This window comes from Electrona antarctica, assembly GCF_951216825.1.
Source record: "Electrona antarctica genome assembly, chromosome: 21".
NCBI lineage: Eukaryota > Metazoa > Chordata > Actinopteri > Myctophiformes > Myctophidae > Electrona > Electrona antarctica.
In genome coordinates, this window is record NC_136802.1 from 26,519,812 (window position 1) to 26,546,894 (window position 27,083).

A 27,083-nucleotide genomic window follows, 5' to 3' on the forward strand; every position below is an offset into this window, starting at 1 on the left:
AGTAGTAGTATTGTGTCTTCGTTGTTGCAGCTCCGCGCCGCGGCGGGATCTTCTTCATTCTGTGTTGAACAACTTTGGTTATTAATTAAAAAAAACCTACACATCTGTAGTTCATCTGCAGCTTCTTCCAGGTATAAGGAAACATTATAAATAAAAACTACACGTCTGTAGTTTGACTGCAGCTTGCAGGTAAGAAACATTCGTGTTAGAATAAATGTACTACTACTAGCTAGCGATAGCTGTTAGCATCACAGCTCCTGTTTAGTTACCTGATCATGCTTGGCTTAGGTTAGCGCTGATGCTATTGTGCAGTGTTGCCAGGTTTTGCGAGAGAAACAAGAAACCAGGTCTACGAAAACAATCTCAAAAGAAGCTTGGACTTGCCCTTGGGCCTTTAAACATGTAAATACATAGGCTATTTGGAAATAGTACATCTATGAGCTCACAACGCGCGTTGGGAGCTCATAGATCTGCTATATATTTTTTTAATGTCTTGGAAGACATTTTTAAAAATGTAAATCTTCTTTAAACATTTTTAATAACACAAATCTTCTATGGGGACCCTGACCCCCAAAGAAGATTTGACCCATGTTTTCAAATGGGGGTCCGCAGACACATGCCTATATTTATTTGGGGGTCCTTGACTTAAAAATGGTAACCCTGTTTTAACCATTAGGAAACAAGCTATAAAAAACGCAACACAAAGTCGCTTATAATAAGCGGATATGGCAACACTGCTAACCAGTTAGCATGCTAGCTAGCATGCTGGCTCAGTTAGCTATGATGCTATCGTGCTAACCAGTTGTTATACAGCAGGGGTGGGCAACCGTAGGCACAAGAGTATTATGTTGAATTGTTGTTACATGATGTGATACCATGTCAGACCGTACGAACAATTAAGCACCGCTAAAGATGCTACTGTTGGCAGGAATATGGGCATATGTTGCGGCTGTGTCTCTAAATGTTTTGATGAATTGAACAAGGTGGACCCTCTTGTAAACAAGTGTAATGCTTTATGGTGTCGTCCACTCACAGTTAACAGTATTTGTATTGAGTTGTGCTTGAATTGTACTGTAATTCTGCAAACTGTTAAATACTTCAATCAATCAATGGGAGTTGAACAGGATGCGAGTTTGATTAAAGTATTTTTTAACAGATTGGAGAAAAACGGTACATTTCAAGCACAACTCAATACAAAAACTGTTAACTGGGGGGCGACACCATAAAGTATTACACTTCATGTTTACAAGAGTGTACACCATGTTCAATTCATCATAACATTTAAAGACGTACAAATATACACTTCTATATAGCCAAAAACAGGAAATCATCATCATAAAGGAGGTAAAAAGGGGGAAAAAACATACAGTGAGCGGAAAAAGGGATGGGTAGGGGGATTCAGATTTTAAGGGGCTAGTTTCGAATTGCAGCTGAGAAAGAGCATAAAGGAGGGGAATTTCATATGCAGAAGAGAGTGGAGGAGCAGAATGAGGAAGCATCATCAGTAGGAAAAAAGGAATAACAATTATTACAATATCTGTAGGCCTATGGACAAAACAAGATTCTTAGCATTTCTTGCCATGGTAATAAATGCTCTAATAAGGGTCCATTTGGTAAATTCAAACTCTCCACCATTTATATATATTTAATTTCGATGTGGTGTCATAATTAAACTTAATTTAATATGACAGTAAGGGCAAGAAAATAAAAACATGGCACTTCATGTCAAAAAGGTTGCCCGGCCACTAGTCTACAGTACAGTTTTTGAGGGGTGTTTCCAGATTTTGGTGTATGTGCACTAACTTTGTCCTACACAAACGCATTACATTCTCATCGACAGTGAATGGACACTTTATTGACGTCATACTGATGTACGATGAAAAGAGCACGTGTGATTTGTATTAGTTATTGTTCCACGAATACAACAAGTACTCTTCATTTATTATTACCAAGTACTTAAGTGAAAGTACCTTTTCAAAAGGGAAAGGGACAGCTCATGTCAGATGTTTTAGAGATTAAAGCCGAGAGGCCAGACTGGGATGGTTTGGATGCATACAGAGTAGGGATGTGCCGATGAGACATTTTGGTCGATATCCGATATAATTAATTGCTGTTATGGCCGATAACCGATATTACCGATGTTGATGTGATCTCATTCTGTATTAAAAAAATATAATAATTGTGTCCATTCTGAAAAATACATGTAACAGGGTGTCTGCACTGCAGGCTTAGGCAAGTCAGATTTAACTTTAATACCTTTTTACATTTAATATTGTGAGCTTGTAGATCTGTTCAAGCTGTCAGCTCAAAATGCGTCTCACTGAAACACATTTTGAGCTTGTAGAGTTATTTTTTTTGCTATTTTTTAATTGGAATCCACATATCCAATACATTGGACATAAAAATAGACAATAACATTTTTATACTAGTCATTAAGCTACATGTATAGACTGAAGTAATTAAAGCTGGCTATGTTTGCGTGTTTGGAATTGCAACGGCTGAAATCAATAATATCAGTATTCCGATATTAACCTGCGGGCCGCATTAAGTGATGGTCCCCGGGCCACCAGTTGCCCATGTATGTTTTAATAGACATCTTCACATAAACCACGTTGGGGGCGGGTCTAATGCACGTCACGTGTGGGTTTTTTTTAGGCCAATGGGAGACAGCGATGATGAGTTTGACAGGAGGAGGCGGGACAAGTTCAGGAGAGAGAGGAGCGAGATGGAGCGATCAAGGGAACGAGAGGAGAGGAGGAGAGAGGACTGGCCTGAGAGGTACGGTTTTTATTTTTGAGTGGTGCAGCCCTGGCTGGGTCCGTCCGAGCACGGACATTGTGTTATAAGTGTTTGTTCACCATCAAGTGTCACTGTTGCACAGCCTGACACACACACACACACACACACACAAGCCAGGGAGGAGGGCTTGTTATAGTACAGTACTACGTACAGCACCACTCACTTCGGACAGGTCTGATTTTATATGATTTCTTTTTAAACAAATAAAGCGACAAATCTTAAGAAATTCCATGAATAAATAATTACAAATAATGAACTCATTCCAGGCTAACGACTTCTTTAACGCATTTTTAATGAAATCCAGCACCGCCAACGACGCCATTAACGTGTTATTTAGTGCTTTATTTAATGATAAACCTATAAAGTTGGCTTACCGCATATCAAAGCTCTTGTCGATCGGCAGATCCATGTTCGATTGCTTTCCCAAATTCAAACTTGTTTCACAAGTGAACAAAACAATTCAGAGATATCTCCCCCACAGAATATTGTGAACTGTAATCCGTGTGTCTGTGCGTGCGTGCGTGTAGGGAGTGGGACCGAGGCAGAGACAGGAGGAGGGATTATGACCGAGGTCGCAGAGAGAGATTCTCTCCTCCAAGACACATCAGCCCCCAGCACAAACGCATGAGACGAGAATGGTAAGTTTATTGTTGTGTGTGTGTGTGTGTGTGTGTGTGTATATATATATATATATATATATATATACACACACACACACACATACACACACATACAATCTCCAAATGCTATATAGAGTCTGGAACTACACCTAATCTGTTCATCATTATACATCTTTACATTCTATTTCTGCTAAGCAGCAAGCTATATAATATGCTTAGATGATTTCTATTTATATTGGATACATTTTGCGTGACTGTAAAGACTGGTAAACTGAAGTTGGGGAGGAGGAGGAGGCTCCACTTCCGCTTTATATTTTACTCATAACCAGAGCTTCAGACTGTATGACGGAAGCATTTGAAAATTGCGAGAGGCAACAGTCTGGCCACGCGAGACGAGCAGTATTTTTGACAGCAAGTTTTAGTCATAGTCTCTTGAATAGTTTTCATTTAGTTTTAGTCACATTTTAGTCACCTGGGATGTTTTAGTGTTTGTCTAGTTTTAGTCGACTAAATATAAGATTTTAGTCGACTAAATCGACAGTTGATTTAGTCGAACAAAATGTATTTTCGTCTTGGTTTTAGTCAACGCAAAACAACGCCGGAGACGAGACTAGGGTCCACTGGTCTGACTGATTCTCTCTCTCGCTCTCTCTTTCTCTCTCTCTCTCTCCTCCACACAGGGACGACCACCGCGGCGAGCCCTACAGAGGAGGCTACGACATGCCGTACGGGGGAGGAGGAGGAGGGGGAGGGGGCGGCGGCATGCCTCCGTTTGGGGTGGGGGGTGGTCCGGGCGGGGGGGGAGGAGGAGGAGGGGGCATGCAGGGGGGGTGGCACCCCGACATGAACCCCCACATGCCCCCGCACCCCCACCACACCACACACCCACTGCAGGGCAGGTGAGATATACACACACACTATCTCTCTCTCTCTATGTCTCTCTGTCTTTACATCTCTCTCTCTCTCCAGCCTGATTCGCTTGCGTTTCTGAGATTTGTTTTGTCACTTTGCTACTCAGTTTGGCCCAGCAGGCAGCAGACCACTGTTGTTTTTTGGCAGAACATTTCTATTTTAGTTTTAGTCGTAGTCTCCTGAATGGTTTTCCACTTAGTTTTAGTCACATTTTAGTCACCTGGAATGTATTGGTGTTAGTCTAGTTTTAGTCGACTAAATCTACGGGTGATTTAGTCGACTAAAATGTATTTTGGCGGGCCTTGATGCCGTCGTAATGACGGCATCAATTTTACACTTGCTGAAAATAGCAGATCTACAAGCCCACAATACGTCGCAAGCTTGTAGATCTGCTATTTTCAGCATGCAACTAATTGTAAAATTACTTATACTGGATCTCTTGTCCACTAGTCCCTAACATTTTAGTCTTTATATATATTTAGTCTTAGTTTTAGTCACCATAGCTTAGTTTTAATTTAGTTTCCATTTAGTTTTCATCAGTGCATTTTTCGTCTTGGTTTTAGTCGACGAAAACAACACTGCAGCAGACTTATTTCCTAACGTCACCCGTATACGTAGCCACGTTGTTGCTGATACGTCATCAGCCAGCTCCACTCTGTCCATGCTTTCTCTCACTGTTGTACATTAAACGGTGCCAGTTCGAGACTCGAGAGTAAAATAGTAAAAAGTAAACGCTAATTTGATTCAGTAGTTCCACTGTCAGATGTAGTAACCTGCCGTCTGTGTGGGGTGAGTTTAGTGCACCCCGTGGGTGCATGCTTTTGGTCAGACATACCATTGGTCCGATAACGACAACCTATCAAACCCTAACCTCCCACGGGGCAGCACACCTAAACCTAACCTTAACCCTCTCCCAACCCTTAACGCGCACCCCTCACCAACCTTAATCCCCCAACCGTACCACAGACCAGAGTGGCTTAGTGACAAAACAGATTCACGGAACGCATCGAATCGGGCTGGAACCCAGTCTCTCTCTCTCTCTCTCTCTCTCTCTCTCTTTCTTTCTTTCTTTCTTTCTCTCTCTCTCTCTCTCTCTCTCGCTCTCTCTCGCTCTCTCTCTCGACATTTAACCACAGTTTAATTAGCCTACAGGTGTTGACACTAAGGGTTGCCCACCTGCTCTTGGCAGTTAAATAAAACTCTAAGGGTTGCCCACCTGCCCCTGGCAGCTAAATAAAACACTAAGGGCTGCCCACCTGCCCCTGGCAGCTAAATAAAACACTAAGGGTTGCCCACCTGCCCCTGGCAGCTAAATAAAACACTAAGGGCTGCCCACCTGCCCCTGGCAGCTAAATAAAACACTAAGGTTTGCCCACCTGCCCCTGGCAGCTAAATAAAACACTAAGGCTTGCCCACCTGCCCTTGGCAGCTACATCAAACACTAAAGGTGGTTGCACACTAGACGCGTTTTTCGGAAAACCGGCAAAAAATCAGAAAAACGGATGTGTGCAGGGACCTTAAGGGTTCCCCCCACCTGCCCCTGGCTGGTAAATCAATGGTAATTCCATGCTCAGCCAATCAGCTGAGCACATTCCGTGCTCATACACACAAACACAAAGCTGTGCATTCCGGGCCAATTCAGTACACACACTCAAAAATACTATGTGCTAAATGGAATGGTAATTACATTTTTACCTATCATTTTTTATAATGGTGGATTTACTTTTGGGGGCAAGTGGGCATGACATTTTGGGCAAGTAGAACATGACCTGTACTTGCCTCTGAGACCTTAGTGTCAACCCCTGACTAAGCTAATATCAAACTGTGGAACAATGTCTAGAAAATACAATGAAAAATCTCAAAACTCATGTCATTTTTTCCAGGCCCCGACTCAAAAATCACACAACGGTGCCCTTGCGCCAAAAGTCTCAAAAGAGAGAGAAAAGAAAAGTCCACTTCGGGATTTACTGACACTTCCCGAAAAACAAATACCCAACCCAAATCCGAGCCCCCAGAAGTGTGTGTGTAAATATATGTGTGAGTGTGTGTGTGTGGGTGTGTAGTTCCCGACCCGTTAAAAACACAAACTCCAGTCTCTTTAGTCAATGGAAACGGCAAGACCAACTGGTGAGTTCACAGTGATGTAAATAGGTTGTCAATGTAGTGGTGGGTCCGTCCCGGGACCCAGGGGTGGTCTTTTAGATGGGTCACACTCACAGGGACATGTTATATGAGTCCCACTTCAATGACATTTCATCTTATGTGTTTATAATATGGTTTTATTCATGTGGAAAATGTATTGTGACAACATTCATGTTTGCAAAGTATTCTGCAATCAACAGTGTAAAGTATATAATATATTCTTTGCACTGTTATATAATATAATGTATTCCTCTGACGGACTCGCAGACGTCACATCCATTTTACCTGATTTATTTTTAACGTGGAGTTAAGAGTACAGAACTGAGTACAGTATTGCATCCCAGGACCGCCGGAGGGTGACATGATTGCGTCCTTTCTCAATTTAGTGTCTAAAAAATGTATGTGTAAAAAATGTATTTGACCAGGGACTAGAGTTCTCGAATTCTGCCCGAACCCGACCCTACCTGGTCCGAGCCTTGGGTTCCATGAAAAACTCAGTAAAAAAAATCTACTACCCCCAATAAAGTAATTTGACCTGCCCCGCGCCCAGCGATTTATAGCAGCTGAGCACTTTTACTGGCAGACCGGATGTTATCCCGGATGTGGCTGTAGCAGCTAGATGTAGCCAAAACACTCTAGAGCCGATCGATAACAACGGGAGGTATGATTAAATCTACCGCGACTAGCGACGGGACCACGGTGGGCCGTCTAACAAATAATCTTTGCTTAGAATTGGACGGAATGATTTAGATCAAGAGTTAATAACGTTTTAAGATTTTCGGTCTCGTCGGCTAAACGGGGGGGAGAACATTTTCGATGACGTCACCACTGTTGTGCAACATCGAGTGTTGCGCAACAGGCGCTCCCAGGCTGTGGAGCAATGCGATCGTTTTTTATATCAATTTGGATCAATCTTCGTCCTGGGCGCTGGGCGTTACTAATTGAAAAGACGGTGAACTTCGTCCTCTATGCTCAACAGCAGCTGTACAAGCGAGCTTGTAGATCTGCTGTTTATGAATAACTAACACTGACATCTACAATGTTGACACACTTTCCTGGTTTTAAATGGGTTAAAGATCTTTAAGAATGTCATTAGCTGTCAATGTGTGATTTAATGTCATTGACATTAACGACATTAAAAACAATGTCATTAATGTCTTTAATGTTCTGTCTGTCTGTCTCTATCCAGACTAGGTATGTCTGATCCAGACATGCCCCCAGCGGGACCACCCACTATGCGGAGTTTCAAGGTATCACTCAACACGACTCCATCTTAGCCCCGTAGCACTTGCCGTAGTCTCGACCAGAGACATATAAACGTAGACGCCCTTTCCGGCTCTGGAGCGTATGTGTGCTCAAGGGAGGGCAAAAAAAAATCCAGAGATTCCTTGCGAAGCCCCGCGGAAGCATGAGCGTGCGTCACAGAGCGCATGTTCTGGTCTGATAAGTCCCGGAAAAGATGCACTGTGATTGGCCAGTAGTCACTTGAGTGGCAGCGTGACGTAGTGTGCCGTCCACTCTTCCGGCGTACTTCCTCTCCCAAGTGTAAATTCTTCCGCCCTCCGCCCAATGAGGCATCTATTTTTTTAATATCTATGGTCTCGATGACCTTGCAGGCGTACGCAAAAGCATAAGCTTGTAATACTTGTAATTTGTAATAGATAGCATGTTATGTAGAGTAGACATAGCACTCTTTAGTGTTATACTCATAGTTTCATTATATAGATATTCTACTGTTAGACGGATGTTAGGTTCTTAGCTTACGTATGATGTTGATGACTATTTCTAATGTAGCTATTTGATGTATTCCCATGGTGGTGTTCTTGCTTACTGTAAGTCGCTCTGAATTAAGAACGTCTGATAAATGCCTAAATTGTAAATTGATGTTAAACGCCATGCGCTTGTTTGACGCACATCTGTTGTCCTCTGTCTGTGTGTGTGCGTGTGTGTAGGAGTTCTTGTTGAACCTGGAAGACAGTGTGGATGAGACCGAGGCGGTGAAACGCTACAATCAGTACAAACTGGACTTCAGGAGACAACAGCTGCAAGACTTCTTCCTGACTCACAAAGAACACGAATGGTACACACACACACCAGTGTTGATTTCGTCGACTAAGACGAAAAATGTTTCGTCAACTACCTTTTTTCACTGATGAAAACTAAATAAAAACTAAGCTATGATGACTAAAACTAAGACTAAATAATTTCGGCAACAAATAAAAACTAGACTAAAATGTTAGGAAGGGACTAGTGGACAAGAGATCCAGTATGAGTCATTACACTTGGTTGCATGCTGAAAATATATTTTCAGCAAATGTAAAAACAGTCATTACGACGACACACACACCACGCATTATTTGAGAACCACTAGTCCTAGTTGACTCCTAATATGCCACACAGTGTCGTAGTAAATTAGTGTCGTACATATCCTTAAGAAAACCTGGAGACTTGACATTCAGTAATTGGGTCTTGTGAACAAAATTAAAAGAACATTAAAATGGTAAATCAAAAGTTTGCCACAGACAAAGACCATGGACACTTTTTGTACGGACATATCGATGATCCCTGGTGCATGCATGCATGCACATGTCTCTCTCTCTCCCCTAATGTGGGTGTCTCTCTCTCTCTCATACATTATGTGGGTGTCTCTCTCTCATACATTATGTGGGTGTCTCTCTCTCTCATACATTATGTGGGTGTCTCTCTCTCATACATTATGTGGGTGTCTCTCTCTCTCATACATTATGTGGGTGTCTCTCTCATACATTATGTGGGTGTCTCTCTCTCTCATACATTATGTGGGTGTCTCTCTCTCATACATTATGTGGGTGTCTCTCTCATACATTATGTGGGTGTCTCTCTCTCTCATACATTATGTGGGTGTCTCTCTCTCATACATTATGTGGGTGTCTCTCTCATACATTATGTGGGTGTCTCTATCTCATACATTATGTGGGTGTCTCTCTCTCATACATTATGTGGGTGTCTCTCTCTCATACATTATGTGGGTGTCTCTCTCTCTCATACATTATGTGGGTGTCTCTCTCTCATACATTATGTGGGTGTCTCTCTCTCATACATTATGTGGGTGTCTCTCTCTCTCATACATTATGTGGGTGTCTCTCGTTCTCTCAGGTTCCGTTCCAAATACCACCCCGATGACATCACAGGCAAGAAGGCGGAGTCTCTGGCCGCCCTCAAGACCCGACTGTCCGTCTTCCTCTTCCTGCTGGAAAACGGTTGGCTGGACGACCTGTCACTCAACATGGAACATGCCCCCAAGATCATCAAACTGATGGACGCAGGTAGAGTCTCTGTTCCATCCTAGACATATGATTGTTTGTCCAGTTTTTCTCCTCTGGTGAAAAGCTGGAATTTGCACAATGGCAGGCTCTCAGTCAAATCTGGTCACAAATGTACACTCATATTTTGAGGTAGAGGATGTGAACGACTCAGTATTTGGCGAGTCGACGCGTCGCGGCCATTTAACCGATGTGTCGATTTGATTTTTCTCCTTTCTTTCTTTTCCCCCAGCGGTCATAAAGATGGAGGGCGGGACGGACCACGACCTCCAGGTGTTGGAGGTTCCCTCGGCCTCCGTGGTGACTGGCGGCGGCGTGGGGGGGGCAGAGGGGCGTGGCTCCTCCTCGGCGGCGGCGGGGGAGGGTCCCTCTGGGAGCGGTCTGCCCCCTCCGGGCGGCGGGCCCCCCACCAAGGGGCCCCCTTCTCCCGGGGACCACAACAAGACTGAAGAGCCAGAGGCCACCACCAGAGAGGCTGCTGGGAAGACTGACGCGGATGACAAGGTACTGCCTGTGTACTATTGGAACGGTACCCTAACTTTCAGCAGCCGTCACAAAGTTTCCCCAAGAGAGTTGGGTTGGAACAAATTGAGAGGTTGATAGACACCTTTATGAACACATTTGTGAAGACAGCTAAATGTGTGGCAATTCTGCAAAATAAATGCTTAGCAATAGCCAACGTTCCCTAACTATACAGAGATTAAAATCCCAAAATGCAGTTTATAGTTAAGGGATGCAATAAAACGACTTCTGCATCCACGGGATGCACTACTGTACAGTTTTTTAATTCTAGGTTATTTTGCTAGCTTTAGTTATAAATTATAATAATCATTTCTTCTTCTGTTTTCTACATGAATATAACCATATAAAATGAAATGGGAGTTAACTGCTGCAATTTGTAAAAATGGCAAAATATATCTCCTAACGTCGTTGAAGTGGGACTCATCAAATGTCCCTGGGACTCATCTAAAAGACCATCCCTGCATCCCGGGACTCATTACATTGAAAACCTATTTACATCACTGACTATATTATTGTATTTTATTTGACGTCATGGAAAACAAGTTGCATCATCATGTCCGTTAGTATCGTGTTAGCGATGTCATGGTTCCGTGTGATTGGTTGTTAGTATTTAGTAATGTGTTGTTAGTAATTGGTTGTTCTAGTGATTATAGTCTCGCGTTACCAGACTGTTGCCTCTCGCAATTTCCAAACGCTTCATCATACAGTCTGGACCAACAGAAGAGCTATCATGAGTAAACTATAAAGCGGAAGTGGAGCCTCCTCCGTTTCATCTTTACAGTCGCGTACATTTATCCTAATATAAATAGAAAACATCTAAGCATATATAGCTTGTTGCTTAGCAGAAAAGGAAATAAAAAAATAAGCTCTAGATATTTTAAAATATATTTTCATGAACGAAAATGACAACTCTGTTGTCTGGCTACGTCATTATAACATAGTGATGTTACAATCTGTGTGCCTCCCAGCCTAAGAGTGCAGAGGAGTCCAAGGAGACTATAGTGATTATAACATAGTGATGTTATAATCTGTGTGCCTCCCAGGCTAAGAGTGCAGAGGAGACTAGTGATTATAACATAGTGATGTTATAATCGGTGTGCCTCCCAGCCTAAGAGTGCAGAGGAGTCTGCATAGTGATTATAACATAGTGATGTTATAATCGGTGTGCCTACCAGGCTAAGAGTGCAGAGGAGTCTGCATAGTGATTATAACATAGTGATGTTATAATGGGTGTGCCTACCAGGCTAAGCGTGCAGAGGAGTCCAAGGAGACTATAGTGATTATAACATAGTGATGTTATAATCGGTGTGCCTCCCAGCCTAAGAGTGCAGAGGAGTCTGCATAGTGATTATAACATAGTGATGTTATAATCGGTGTGCCTACCAGGCTAAGAGTGCAGAGGAGTCTGCATAGTGATTATAACATAGTGATGTTATAATGGGTGTGCCTACCAGGCTAAGAGTGCAGAGGAGTCTGCATAGTGATTATAACATAGTGATGTTATAATCGGTGTGCCTCCCAGCCTAAGAGTGCAGAGGAGTCTGCATAGTGATTATAACATAGTGATGTTATAATCTGTGTGCCACCCAGCCTAAGAGTGCAGAGGAGTCCAAGGAGACTATAGTGATTATAACATAGTGATGTTATAATCCGTGTGCCTCCCAGCCTAAGAGTGCAGAGGAGTCCAAGGAGACTATAGTGATTATAACATAGTGATGTTATAATCGGTGTGCCTCCCAGGCTAAGAGTGCAGAGGAGTCCAAGGAGACTATAGTGATTATAACATAGTGATGTTATAATCTGTGTGCCTCCCAGCCTAAGAGTGCAGAGGAGTCCAAGGAGACTATAGTGATTATAACATAGTGATGTTATAATCCGTGTGCCTCCCAGCCTAAGAGTGCAGAGGAGTCCAAGGAGACTATAGTGATTATAACATAGTGATGTTATAATCGGTGTGCCTCCCAGGCTAAGAGTGCAGAGGAGTCCAAGGAGACTATAGTGATTATAACATAGTGATGTTATAATCGGTGTGCCTCCCAGCCTAAGAGTGCAGAGGAGTCCAAGGAGACTATAGTGATTATAACATAGTGATGTTATAATCGGTGTGCCTCCCAGGCTAAGAGTCCAGAGGAGTCCAAGGAGACTATAGTGATTATAACATAGTGATGTTATAATCGGTGTGCCTCCCAGGCTAAGAGTGCAGAGGAGTCCAAGGAGACTATAGTGATTATAACATAGTGATGTTATAATCTGTGTGCCTCCCAGCCTAAGAGTGCAGAGGAGTCCAAGGAGACTATAGTGATTATAACATAGTGATGTTATAATCGGTGTGCCTCCCAGGCTAAGAGTCCAGAGGAGTCCAAGGAGACTATAGTGATTATAACATAGTGATGTTATAATCGGTGTGCCTCCCAGGCTAAGAGTGCAGAGGAGACTATAGTGATTATAACATAGTGATGTTATAATCGGTGTGCCTCCCAGGCTAAGAGTCCAGAGGAGTCCAAGGAGACTATAGTGATTATAACATAGTGATGTTATAATCTGTGTGCCTCCCAGCCTAAGAGTCCAGAGGAGACTATAGTGATTATAACATAGTGATGTTATAATCTGTGTGCCTCCCAGGCTAAGAGTCCAGAGGAGTCCAAGGAGACTATAGTGATTATAACATAGTGATGTTATAATCGGTGTGCCTCCCAGGCTAAGAGTGCAGAGGAGTCTGCATAGTGATTATAACATAGTGATGTTATAATCTGTGTGCCTCCCAGGCTAAGAGTCCAGAGGAGTCCAAGGAGACTGTAGTGATTATAACATAGTGATGTTATAATCTGTGTGCCTCCCAGCCTAAGAGTCCAGAGGAGTCCAAGGAGACTATAGTGATTATAACATAGTGATGTTATAATCGGTGTGCCTCCCAGGCTAAGAGTCCAGAGGAGTCCAAGGAGACTATAGTGATTATAACATACTGATGTTCTCATCGGTGTGCCTCCCAGCCTAAGAGTCCAGAGGAGACTATAGTGATTATAACACAGTGATGTTCTAATCGGTGTGCCTCCCAGCCTAAGAGTCCAAGGAGACTATAGTGATTATAACATAGTGATGTTATAATCGTTGTGCCTCCCAGCCTAAGAGTCCAGAGGAGTCCAAGGAGACTATAGTGATTATAACATAGTGATGTTATAATCGGTGTGCCTCCCAGGCTAAGAGTCCAGAGGAGTCCAAGGAGACTATAGTGATTATAACATACTGATGTTCTCATCGGTGTGCCTCCCAGCCTAAGAGTCCAGAGGAGACTATAGTGATTATAACACAGTGATGTTCTAATCGGTGTGCCTCCCAGCCTAAGAGTCCAAGGAGACTATAGTGATTATAACATAGTGATGTTATAATCGGTGTGCCTCCCAGCCTAAGAGTCCAAGGAGACTATAGTGATTATATCATAGTGATGTTATAATCGTTGTGTCTCCCAGCCTAAGAGTCCAGAGGAGTCCAAGGAGACTATAGTGATTATAACATAGTGATGTTATAATCTGTGTCCCTCCCAGCCTAAGAGTCCAAGGAGACTATAGTGATTATAACATAGTGATGTTATAATCGGTGTGCCTCCCAGGCTAAGAGTGCAGAGGAGTCCAAGGAGACTATAGTGATTATAACATAGTGATGTTATAATCTGTGTGCCTCCCAGCCTAAGAGTGCAGAGGAGTCCAAGGAGACTATAGTGATTATAACATAGTGATGTTATAATCCGTGTGCCTCCCAGCCTAAGAGTGCAGAGGAGTCCAAGGAGACTATAGTGATTATAACATAGTGATGTTATAATCGGTGTGCCTCCCAGGCTAAGAGTGCAGAGGAGTCCAAGGAGACTATAGTGATTATAACATAGTGATGTTATAATCTGTGTGCCTCCCAGCCTAAGAGTGCAGAGGAGTCCAAGGAGACTATAGTGATTATAACATAGTGATGTTATAATCGGTGTGCCTCCCAGGCTAAGAGTCCAGAGGAGTCCAAGGAGACTATAGTGATTATAACATAGTGATGTTATAATCGGTGTGCCTCCCAGGCTAAGAGTGCAGAGGAGTCCAAGGAGACTATAGTGATTATAACATAGTGATGTTATAATCGGTGTGCCTCCCAGCCTAAGAGTGCAGAGGAGTCCAAGGAGACTATAGTGATTATAACATAGTGATGTTATAATCGGTGTGCCTCCCAGGCTAAGAGTCCAGAGGAGTCCAAGGAGACTATAGTGATTATAACATAGTGATGTTATAATCGTTGTGCCTCCCAGCCTAAGAGTCCAGAGGAGTCTATAGTGATTATAACATAGTGATGTTATAATCGGTGTGCCTCCCAGCCTAAGAGTCCAAGGAGACTATAGTGATTATAACATAGTGATGTTCTAATCTGTGTGCCTCCCAGCCTAAGAGTCCAAGGAGACTATAGTGATTATAACATAGTGATGTTATAATCGGTGTGCCTCCCAGCCTAAGAGTCCAGAGGAGACTATAGTGATTATAACATAGTGATGTTATAATCTGTGTCCCTCCCAGCCTAAGAGTCCAGAGGAGTCCAAGGAGAACGGAGAGGAGAAACCGGAGGAGGGGGAGGAGGCCGAGGAGGGAGAGGAAGGAGAGGAGGAGGAGGAGGAGGGCGAGGAGGGGGAGGAGAAGAAAGAAGAAGGAGAAGAGGAGGAGGAGAAAGCACCAGAGAAGAAGAGGAAGAAAGTAAGTATGCTGCGACGTCACTGGGTCCATTACACCAGTAAAAAGAAACAAACTCTTAACTTTGGTCGATCATTCCCTTTAACCCATTTTGGGGCGGGAACCCCCTTTTGGGTGTTTTAAGCATTATGTTATGCTTCAGCTATTGAAAAACAGCAGATCTACAAGTTCATAGCGCGGCACTCAGTGCCGCGCTATGAACTTGTAGGTCTGCTATTTTTGAAAGATCGTGAAAATGTGGCGCAAATCTTTGAATATATATTCTTTCAGAGCGAACGTTTTAAACTCCAATCTTTGCTTCTGAGGTGGTCCCTGGAACAACATATTTTCAGATGGGGGTCGGTGGCCAAAATCAGATCATTCTGGGGGTCCTTGACATGAAAAAGGTTGAGAACCACTGACATAGAAACATGGGGTTTTCAGAAAACTTTAGAAGGCATTTGTAGAAACGTCCTCAGGTCTAAATGGGTTAATAATGGCAATTGGTATTGTCTTTTATATCGTTTTTATCGTTGATTAGTCACCTTTACAACGAGGTACAACTTGTCAGGACCAGGCATGCGTATTGTTGTGTTGGCATTGCCCCCTGTTTTACGTTGCTTTAGTGGAATCTGTTGCAATGTTTTGCGAGCAGTCAAGAACATCCGGTGTAAGCCCCTCCCCTTCCTCTCTCTCCTCAGGACAGGAAGAGGAAGCGCAGCGTGTCGGCCGACAGCGGAGAGGGGAGTGCTTCCGAGTCTGACTCCTCCCACTCTGAAGGAGAGAAGGAGGAAGAGGAGGACGAGGGAGAGGACGGTATGTCAATCAAAAATAATCCTCCTAGAAATGCCTGTCCGTCTGACCGCCAGTGTTGTTTTTGTCGACTAAAACTAAGACGAAAAATCGACTACCCTTTTTTAACTGACGACAACTAAATGGAAACTAAATTAAAACTGAGCTACGATGACTAAAACTAAGACTAAATATATTGACAATTTCGTCAACAAATAAAAACTAGACTAAAATGTTAGGAAGGGACTAGTGGACAAGAGATCCAGCATAAGTCATTTTACACTTGGTTGCATGCTGAAAATGGCAGATCTACAAGCTCACAATGCGACGCGTTGTGAGCTTGTAGAGATCGGCTATTTTCAGCAAGTGTAAAATCTGTCATTACGACAGCATCAAGGCCTGCCAAAACACATTTTAGTCGACTAAATCAACTGTAGATTTAGTCGACTTAAATCTTATGATATTTAGTCGACTAAAACTAGACTAACACTAAAACATTCCAGGTGACTAAAACTATTCAAGAGACTACGACTAAAGCTAAAATCTAAATGTACTGCTAAAAACAACACTGCTGACCGCCCGACTGATTGTCTGTCTGTCTGTCTGTCTGTCTGTCTGTCTGTCTGTCTGTCTGTCTGTCTGAATGTTCCCGCATTCAAAATTGATTTTTTTGCGTTTGTGTGTGTGTGTGTGTGTGTGTGCGCGTGTGCGTGTGTGTGTGCGTGTGCGTGTGTCTCAGACGGGGCAGAGCGCCGTAAGGAGCGAGGGAAGGAGCGAGGAGGGAAGGAGCGAGGGGGTAAGGAGCGAGGAGGGAAGCAGAGGGAGAAGGAGGGACCTCCTAAACCCAGACCGCTGCACCTCACCACCTCGCTGTTCATGAGGAACATCTGCCCCGAGGTGTCCAAGGACGAGATCACTGCCGTGAGTAGTACACACACCTCTGGAACATCTGCAGAACATCTGCCCTGAAGTGTCAAAGGACGCAGTTACAATTTAGACATCTAACAGACGCTCTTAATCCAAAGCGATTTACAGTAAGCAAGAACAACACATGGTAATACATCAAATACATACAAATAGTCATCAAGAAACATACATAAGCTAAGAACCTAACATCCATCCGTCTAACAGTGGGATATCTATATAATGCAACTATGCGTATACACTATAGGGTGCTATGTCTACATAAAATGCTATCTAAATGACATAAAATAACTAATAAGTTGAGCTTTTGCATACACCTGTAAGGTTGTGGAGGCTAGGGCAAGTGCTACGGGCTAAGATGGAGTCTGAAGAGGTGGGAGATTGTAGGGGTGGGCGATATGGACAAAAGTATTATCACGATATTTTTTCACGTTTATCACGATACACGATATTATCACGATATTTTTTCGCGCGTTTTTGAGGGGCGCCTATATACGGGTTTAATGTTTGTTTTTAATTCAATGTTTGTTTTAAAAACGCCATTGACAATGAAGAGAAATTAATGTTTGTTTTGTCCCTAACACAAACATTAAATCCCATTAACAATAAAGAGAATTTAATGTTTGTTTTGACACTGTTTGTTTTACATCATTACATCACATCATAGCAATCAGAGCACCCCTCACTTCACACAGGTGTGATTTACAGTACAACGTAACAAAAAACTAAAAGAAATACCATTTAGTAGACCCTCCAGAAAAACGTGGGCAAAAATATTATTATTATTTAATATTGATTATGCGATGGAATTTGCAGGTTTTATGTGAATTTATGCAGCAAAATATGATGTATAATATCCTAACCTACACCCTATGGTATTGGTTCTCAAAGTGGGGTCCAGCAGTTCCAGGAGGTCCCCAGCTAAATTTATGAATATCATAAATATCTATTTAACCACTTTAATCATACACATTGGCTACTTGAAAATAGCCGATCTACAAGCTCACACAAAATATTTTTTCAGATTGGGGTCCACAGTCAAATACATATTAATTTAGGGGTCCTTGATTGAGTGAGCAGAGCCATGCAAAACGTCTGCCTTTCATGATTTTCAAGGCAAAAAAAGCAAAGCTTTGTCAACACTGCGCTTCAAGGCAAAAAGAATACCTCATGTCATTCCTTAGATAAGTGAAACTCCGGTTTATGTTGTGGTTTTACTCTCTCTATTAGGGATTTAAAATGTTATGCTTGCAAGTGTTGATCCCATCTGCTTCCATGGAATACTATAACGTTTTGCTGAGTTGGTTTGCTGGATCCGTTTTTGAACGTGGCGACTCAGTTTACAAGGAGTAGGCTATCATCAATGGACGCACGTCGCATAAAGTAGGATTCACTTTAAATTGTCATTATGAAAGTTTCTTGAGTTTTGGCGGAGCTACATTATAGAGCAAGGGAGGAGAAGACTGACGGACGGTGTACAGCGCAAGTCAGCACGCGTACACACACACACACACACACACACACAGCGTGTGTGTTTTTGCAAACTATGAAGTGGCTGTCGGCGAAACCGTAGGAGTTTGAAAATAATATTCGTTTGGTCCTTGTCCCTTACGGAGAATCCGAAATAGTTCCATACCACTGCTTTACAGTTCTTTTTGGGAACTAGCCCTTCCTCAACCTCCACTCGCTCGACATCTGAGTATAATTGCCCGTCCATTTCTTTCGTCTTTCTTTACACATTATTCTGTGCGGAGCGCAGTGCTTCCCTCTCTGCTCAGAAGAAAGGGGCGGGGACTTTGGGAGTGCTCAGAACCCACCCGATCTATAAGCAAACAATGCCTTGCATTGCGGTGCAGTAGCGAAGCGTTGTTAGCTTGTAGATTTGTTATTTTTGGTGAACGAAACCGTCGTACTGCAGAAGTATAAATTACACATCATAGAACGTGCATGCACTGCATCTGATGGAGTGAATTTATCGTGATGGAAACGATAACTCTAAAAAGCCGTATCGTGGAGACATTGTATCGTCCCGACGATATTTATCGCCATATCGAACACCCCTAGGAGATTGGGAGTGTTTCTACTCTGCAGTATTCTATTCACACACCTCTAAATCATCTGTCCTAGTCCAGATCACTGCTGTTGCAGCTAGTCTTAACACATCTGTAATGTTCACCTTGCGCTCCACACACGGCAGGCTGTGAGATGTGGTTCTGTGTAGTCTGTGTGTACTAGGGTCCAGACAGACACAACACAACGCGTTGTGAGCTTGTAGATCGGCTATTTTCAGCAAGTGTAAAAACAGCCATTACGAGGGCATCAAGGCCCACCAAAACGTTTTAGTCGACTAAATCAACTGTAGATTTTGCCGACTAAACACTAGACTAACACTAAAACATTCCAGGTGACTAAAACTAAATGGAAACCATTCAAGAGACTAAAAATAAAATAAAAATCTGCTGCCAAAAACACTGGTTCTAACCATGCTCTCTCTGTGTGTGTAGTTGTGTCGGAGGTTCCCGGGTTTCCTGCGGGTGGCGCTGTCGGATCCCCAGCCCGACAGGAGGTTCTTCAGGCGCTGCTGGGTGACCTTCGACCCCACGGTCAACATCAAAGAGACCTGCTGGAACCTGCAGAACACCAGGGTAACACATTTACACAGGACACCGTAACCTCCACAACATCAGGGTAACACATTTACACAGAACACCGTAACCTCCACAACATCAGGGTAACACCATTTACACGGGACACCGTAACCTCCACAACATCAGGGTAACACATTTACACAGGACACCGTAACCTTCACAACATCAGGGTAACACCATTTACACGGGACACCAAAACCTTCACAACATTCACACTGGACACCAAAACCTTCACAACATCAGGGTAACACATTTACACGGGACACCGTAACCTCCACGACATCGGAGTAACACATTTACATGGGACACCAAAACCTTCACAACATCACACTGGACACAGTAACCTCCACAACTATCAGGGTAACATGTTTATTCAAAGACAGACAGACAATAATATATATAATATAAAACACATGCTCACGTTTATATAATCAGACCAATCAATTTATTTGAACCTGGAACCTTTACAGTATTGACTCTCCAGTCTAACCGTGTGTCTCTGTGTGTGTGTCTCTCTGTGTGTGCGCATGTGTGTGCGTGCGTGTGTGTGTGTGTGTGTGTGTGTGTGTGTGTGTGTGTGTGTGTGTGTGTGTGTGTGTGTGTGTGTGTGTGTGTGTGTGTGTGTGTGTGTGTGTGTGTGTGTGTGTGTGTGTGTGTGTGTGTGTGTGTGTGTGTGTGTGTGTGTCTCTGTGCGTGCGCATGCGTGTCTCTCTGTGTGTGTGTGTGTGTGTGTGTGTGTGTGTTTCTCTCTCTGTGTGTGTGCGCGTGTGTGTGTGCGTGCGTAGCTGCGTGACTGTGAACTAGCTCCGGTGGTGAACCGGGACCTGGCCCGGCGCGTGCGCAACGTCAACGGTCTGACGCACCACAAACCGGTGGTCCGAAACGACATCAAGCTGTCTGCGCGACTCATCCACTGTCTGGATGCCAGGGGACTGCTGTGGGAGACAGACAGGCAGACAGACAGACAGGTACGTGTCTGCACGACTTGACTGATCCATGCCCTTGATACCAGGGGGGGCTGCTCTTGGGAGGCAGACAGACGGGTACACTGCTCTGGGAGACAGACAGACGGGTACACTGCTCTGGGAGGCAGACAGACGGGTACACTTCTCTGGGAGGCAGACAGACGGGTACACTGCTCTGGGAGGCAGACAGACGGGTACACTGCTCTGGAAGACAGACAGACAGACAGGCAGTGAAAAACTGAGTGAAACTGCCAGTTGTTTTAAGGTTTCATGACATGTTTTCATGAACATTCAGTGGATCTGCTGTGTTCTGGGGTTTTCTCTGTGTGTTCTGAAGCCTTTTAAGCTGCAATAAAAAACAGGGAAAAATCCCTCAGCAGTGACATCTGCTGTGCAAATTGTTATGCCAATTTGTGGACTGTTGCATCGCAGTCCACAGGCTAATCAGAAAATCTACTGAATGTTCAAAGTACAGGCTTTTTGGCCTTTAGCTAACTTCCGGTTAATAATAAAAGTATAAATCATTATATTGTTGAGGCCCTCCTATGTCCAGCTTTGAGGGTTTGTGTAAACACAAACATTGAAGACAATGGGCAGTATTATGCGTGTCTTAAGTACCAGGTCTTATGACATAACTTAAGACCTGGAGGCGTGGTCAATGTTGTTTGGCCACTCAGAATAGCCAAATGGCATTGATCACGCCTCCAGGTCTTAAGTTAAGTAATAAGACCTGGTACTTAAGACACACATAATACTGCCCAATGTGAATTCCCATAGACAGGATTTGAGGGTCTGTGTAAACACACACATTGAAGACAAAAGTGAGGAACGCAAACTGTGATTGGCCCAGAATGAGATGGCGTATGATTCACACAGTTCACACGGGTGTGATTTTATTAACCCAGAGCCCGCCAGAACTGTAGTAACCGTAGGATTAAATTAATCGTCTAGCCTGCCAGAACCTTAGGCTAGGTGTTCCAAGGTTTATATTCTTTAATCCATGTTTGTATCCGATCGAATTGTTTAGCTGCCGCTCGTTAGCATAACTGTCAAAGTGGGACAGTGGCCGCGGCCGTTTTGAAGATGCGCGCGCATCCACTTGCACTCTATGTGCTGCTTTCAATAGCCTGTATCTCCAAATCGGCACAATGAATGTCGTTTCTGGTGAATACAAGGTTTTTCAACGGCCGACAGCAGGCGCTGTGATACTCGCGGTCGGGTTTTTCCACCACAGACCGAGAGAACAACCGGTGAAGACACCACACACACATTTTGTCATTGTAACATCCGGGTTACGGATATTTGGCTCTTCAAAATAAGGGTTGCACGCGATAAAACCTTGGCAATGTGCGATAGATAGATTAATTTATCCTGGCGGGCAGACGGTTTTAATAATAAAGGTATATGCCGTGTAGTTTCCAGATTCCAACCCGGTGCTGAAGAACATCACCGACTACCTCATCGAGGAGGTGAGCGCCGAGGAGGAGGAGCTTACTGGTGTTGCTGGGGGCAACGAGGGCGGCGACTGCAAAGACCCCGCCTCCTCCGAGGTTGCCGTGGAGACGGATGACAAGCTGCTGAAGGTGAGACAGAGAGAGGCAGGCAGGCAGGCAGGCAGGCAGGCAGGCAGACAGACAGACAGACAGACAGACAGACAGACAGACAGACAGACAGACAGACAGACAGACAGGCAAGCAGACGGACAGGCAGGCAGACATTCAGACAGACAGGCAGGCAGACATTCAGACAGACAGGCAGGCATACAGACAGGCAGGCAGACACAGACATACAGACAGGCAGGCAGACACAGACATACAGACAGGCAGGCAGACACAGACATACAGACAGGCAGGCAGGCAGACACAGACAGACAGGTTGTGAGTTTTGGGTGACAGACAGACAGACGCAGTACGGTTTTTCGGTTATTTATTTATTTATTAAGTTTACTAAGCTGTTATGTATGATGATAAGAGGGCCCCTCACACTGTGATTTTCTTTTTTTATTACGAAGCAAACAGACATTTTGTTTAAAAGTGTGAACGTGACAGCCCTATCTCAGCCAGTCACTATGGATAAAGACAAGAGCCTCTGATAAATGCCCACATCATAATCTCTCTGTGTGTGTGCGTGCGTAGGTGCTGGACAGGCTGCTCCTATATCTCCGTATCGTCCATTCGGTGGACTATTACAACTTCTGTGAATATCCGTCTGAGGACGAGATGCCCCACAGGTGTGGACTGATCCACGTCCGAGGACCGCTGCCCATCAGCAAGATAACCACTACTGAAGGTAGGCCTGACGTCGAAATAAAAAAAAGTCTTCTGAAAGAATATATATTCAAGGATTTGTGCTGCATTTTTACGATTCTTCAAAAATAGCAGACCTACAAGCTCGTAGCGGGAATCGTGTGCTTGTATTTTGCTAAGATAAATGTTGTATAGTTTAATTGATATTAATTTATTCGTGCATTAAATTCCGCCATTGACATGAATAGGAAAATGCGAAAAACTCACAGGCCCAGAGAATGTATTGATGTTTCTCCTCCCAACAGTGTCAGAGCACCAGAGGATGTGTGAGGAGCGACTCTCTCCTCTGTTCTCCTCCTCGGAGAAGGTTTCAGAGGAGGAAGCTACCAGGCTGGGCAAGAAGGACACTGACCAGGAGGTACACACGCACACACACACATAACCCATACACACACACACACACACACACACATAACCCATACACACACACTGCACAACGGCTCACATTAGCTTGAGACGGTGGGCCTCCCATCGCGCTCTTCTAAAACAACACACCCGGCGTTGATGTAATCAGACCTGCGTGTGATGGGTTAAGACAATATAGAATAACATGTAAAGGACAATATATAATGTATAATATAAAGGTGAATGGTTTTGATGTTTTATTATTACGTCAAAAGGGTGAATGTTTTATTATTATTACGTTCCAAGGTGGAGAAGTTCTTGACGGCCAACTCTCAGGAGCTGGGGAAAGACAAGTGGCTCTGTCCCCTGAGTGGGAAGAAGTTTAAGGTACCGTCTGCCTGTCTCTGTCTGTCTGTCTGTCTGTCTGTCTGTCTGTGTCTCTGTCTCTGTGTCTGTCTGTGTCTCTGTGTCTGTCTGTCTACTCATGAATAAAACGTATCTGATCTGTGTGTGTGTGTGTGTACGCGCAGGCTCCAGAGTTTGTGCGTAAACACATCCTCAACAAACACGGGGACAAGGTGACGGCCGTCAGGCAGGAAGTGGAGTTCTTCAACAACTTCTTGTTGGACACCAAGAGACCCGCCCTCCCCGACAACAAGCCACTCCCACCGCCCGCTCAGGGTGAGAAGGAACACACACACACACACACACACACACACTAGGGGCGTAAATCTCTGATTCTATTCAGTGGGCTACTATTGGATTATCCAATTTAGACCTTTAGACGATTCTACAAATGCCTTCTAAATCCTGACAGTTTTCTGACATTGGTTCTCAAACATTTTCATGTCAAGGACCCCCACAAATATATGTAATTGGCTGCCGACCCCCATCTGAAAATGTTGTTCCAGGAGACCCCCCCCCCCTAAATTTGCTGGCAAAAAAAACAATGCTCAGTCGATGTTAGTGGCTCATTAAAAAAAAATCACACCCGTGTGAACTGAATGGTGCAACTCCCCTCTCCCCCTGCCCCCCCCTCTCTCTCATTAGAAGGCAACAGTGCAGCACTATCTCTCTGTTTCTGGCACAACAGCGCCACTTTTGCCCCTACTGGTACTCTAAACATAGTAACATAGTCACATAGTCCCATAGGGACATTGCTGTTCCTTGGAGTGGTTGCACCACTCAAAAATCATAGGCTACCTCGAGGTTACAATATTACGATCGCAGGATTTAGTTATAGGCAAATTTGCTTCGGATTCATTTGCGGTGAATTTCTGGGGGTTTTCAAAATAGAAGGGACATTAGACTGAATCGGGGGTGGCAGTAAATGACTTAGTCGGTGTATTGTTCTATTCTTCTGTCTGCATCACACACACACACACACACTATTTTGTTACTTTATATTGATTTGTCCCAGAATAATTCCTATCTTTGTTTCCTTTTTAGCCCCGCCCCCTGGCATGCAGATGTTTCCTGGTCAGCCTCCTCAGCAGCAAAGCCTTCTGGGATATCCTCCTGGAGTCAGACCTCCCATGCCCGGCTTCCCTGGTAACGCAACGCACACTCATACACACGCGCACACTCATACACACGCGCACACTCATACACGGTGGCACATGCGCTGCAGACCAGATACGTATAGAAAGCAGTGTTGTTTCCGTCTACTAAAACTGAGATGAAAAATGTTCGACTACCTTTTTTTCACCGACGACAACTAAATGGAAACTAAATGAAAACTAACTAGACTAAAATGTTAGGAAGGGACTAGTGGACAAGAGATCCAGTATAAGTCATTTTACACTTGGTTGCATGCTTTCAGCAAGTGTAAAAACAGTCATTACGACGGCATCAAGGCCCGCCAAAATACAATTTAGTCGACTAAAACTAGACTAAACACTAAAACATTCCAGGTGACTAAAATGTGACTAAAACTAAATGAAAACTATTCAGGAGACTATGACTAAAACAAAAAATCAAAATGTGCTGCCAAAAACAACACTGTCTGGCTCGGTCCACCGGCGGCCATCTTGCTACAGTGAACCTTTTCAGCTACGCTCTGATGTGATCTGCTCTAACAGTGGTTGGTTTCTATTACAAACGTTATCAACGTGGCTAGGATTCCAGGATGCTTATCTACGTGATGTTGTTTTTATATAAAAAGTAGGCGGACATCTCTTGACGTTTTATAACAAACCAAACCATTTGAAAATCGATTGACAATTATTGAGCAAGTTATGGTCATTTAAAGCAGTGGTTCCCAAAGTGGGGTCAAATGGGAGTCAGCGGGCCAATTGGTGCCAATTTGTGGTCCTGCACTGCCACCTATGGACCAAGGTTATTATTGTTTTGAGTTGAAAATGGAATCCAGAACACCATACATACAATCACACAAACTGGTTTTAAAGGAAAATAAAATACGAACACTTGCAAATAAAACCATCACACTTCCTAGTGGGTATCACACACACAGGTTTCTGACCAATGACATGTAACCTTAAGTGTGTGTGTGTGTGTGTGTGTGTGTGTGTGTGTGTGTGTGTGTGTGTGTGTGTGTGTGTGTGTGTGTGTGTGTGTGTGTGTGTGTGTGTGTGTGTGTGTGTGTGTGTGTGTGTGTGTGTGTGTGTCTCTCTCTCTCACTCAGGTGGTCCTCATTACCCCGGCAACCAGTTTGGGGGGGCGGGGCGTGGGAACTTTGACAACTTCCGAGGTCACGGGGCTGGAGGTTACCCCGGGAAACCACCACAACGAAACACCAACCGGTACGAAGACCTGTCTGTCTGAATGTCTGTCTGACTGAATGTCTGTCTGTCTGTCTGCCTGTCTGTCTCTGCTATACAGATGTGTCTTGCTGTAGCACTTGCCCTAGCCTCAGCGACCATACAGGCGTATGCAAAGGCTCAACTTATGTAATTTATCATTTTGCATTTTATTAGATTTATAATTTAGCATTTTATGTAGACATACGTATACTTTTGAAACTAATTTTGTGTTTAAGACATCGTGAAAAATCGTATTGTGGACCTAGTATTGTGATTGCAATGTAAGCATCTTAATCCAGAGCGATTTACAGTAAGCAAGAACAACACATGGTAATACATCAAATACATAAGAATACTCATCGATAATCATAAGCAAGCTGAGAACCTAACGTCCGTCTAACAGTAGAATATCTGTACAATGAAACTATGCGTATACACTATAGAGTGCTATGTCTACATACAATGCTATATAAATAACATAAGTTGAGCTTTTGCGTACGTCTGTAAGGTCGTAATGGCTAGTGCAAGTGCTAATTGCATGACTGGAATGGTATGGCGAGTTCAGTCCTTGACTCCTTGAAATCCACATTGAAATGAGATCACAAAACCACCTTTTCAAGGTCTTTAACGCACAGCTCTCTCTCTAAGAAGTGATCCTTAACGTGTGTGTGTGTGTGTGTGTGTGTGTGTGTGTGTGTGTGTGTGTGTGTGTGTGTGTGTGTGTGTGTGTGTGTGTGTGTGTGTGTGTGTGTGTGTGTGTGTGTGTGTGTGTGTGTGTGTGTGTGTGTGTGTGTGTGTGTGTGTGTGTGTGTGTGTTTTTCCAGGGGGGTGAGAAGTGACCCCAGGTCCATCATAGAGTACAGAGACCTGGACGCTCCAGAAGACATGGACTTTTTTTAAACCAGAAAAAGGAGAACCTTTTTTTTTTTTAATCATTACTTTTTTTAAATCCTTTAAATCGTCTCTCTGTGTCTCTCGCCGTCTCTCTAGTTCCATCATTTACTTGTTTATTGTCGTTTTTATTTTCTGTTTCTGTAAAACAGCTACTGTAGGATCTAGAATGTGGATTTTGTGTGCGTGCGTGTATGTTTGTGTGACTGTGTGTGCGTGCATGCGTGTGTGTGTCATCAGGGAACAGTGCATGTTCAGAAGGACCAGGGTGTTGATGTGATGAAGTTGTTGTGTTCCTTTTCTTCCACCTTCAATAAAGATCTACTCGCAACTCGACTCGCTCGGGCCTCGTTTTTGTTTTCCAACTTTATAGAAGCTAATTTTGTTTAACACCCTGAGCGCACAGGACGAAGTTCTCCGCCTTTTCAATTAGTAACGCCCAGCGCTCAAGACGGAGAT

At 43.7% G+C, this 27,083-nt stretch overlaps 1 protein-coding gene and 1 long non-coding RNA gene across 2 annotated transcripts in view; one reads left to right on the top strand and one right to left on the bottom strand.

Moving 5' to 3' along the window:
- LOC306914582 (serrate RNA effector molecule homolog B-like) lies at positions 1-26,960 on the top strand. The gene is made up of 21 exons (XM_079491698.1): positions 1-189; positions 2,656-2,778; positions 3,327-3,437; positions 4,100-4,318; positions 7,663-7,723; positions 8,426-8,553; positions 9,609-9,778; positions 10,008-10,279; positions 14,842-15,015; positions 15,693-15,807; positions 16,523-16,704; positions 19,212-19,352; positions 20,141-20,323; positions 21,736-21,903; positions 22,456-22,609; positions 22,872-22,984; positions 23,278-23,358; positions 23,502-23,652; positions 24,421-24,522; positions 25,616-25,733; positions 26,558-26,960. The coding sequence occupies exons 2-21, from the start codon at positions 2,660-2,662 to the stop codon at positions 26,631-26,633; spliced, it is 2,838 nt and encodes a 945-aa protein (XP_079347824.1). The 5' UTR covers positions 1-189; positions 2,656-2,659; the 3' UTR covers positions 26,634-26,960.
- Positions 1-27,083, bottom strand: part of LOC306914596 — a 65,788-nt gene that overhangs the window by 3,599 nt on the left and 35,106 nt on the right. The gene's annotated exons all lie outside the window — the stretch shown is intronic.

Coding starts and splice junctions, on each gene's coding strand:
- LOC306914582 (XM_079491698.1), top strand. CDS start 2,660: ATGGGAGACAGCGATGATGAGTTTGACAGGAGGAGGCGGGACAAGTTC. Junction 10,280..14,841: donor AGACTGACGCGGATGACAAG/GTACTGCCTGTG, acceptor TGTCCCTCCCAG/CCTAAGAGTCCAGAGGAGTC. Junction 25,734..26,557: donor CCACAACGAAACACCAACCG/GTACGAAGACCT, acceptor GTGTTTTTCCAG/GGGGGTGAGAAGTGACCCCA.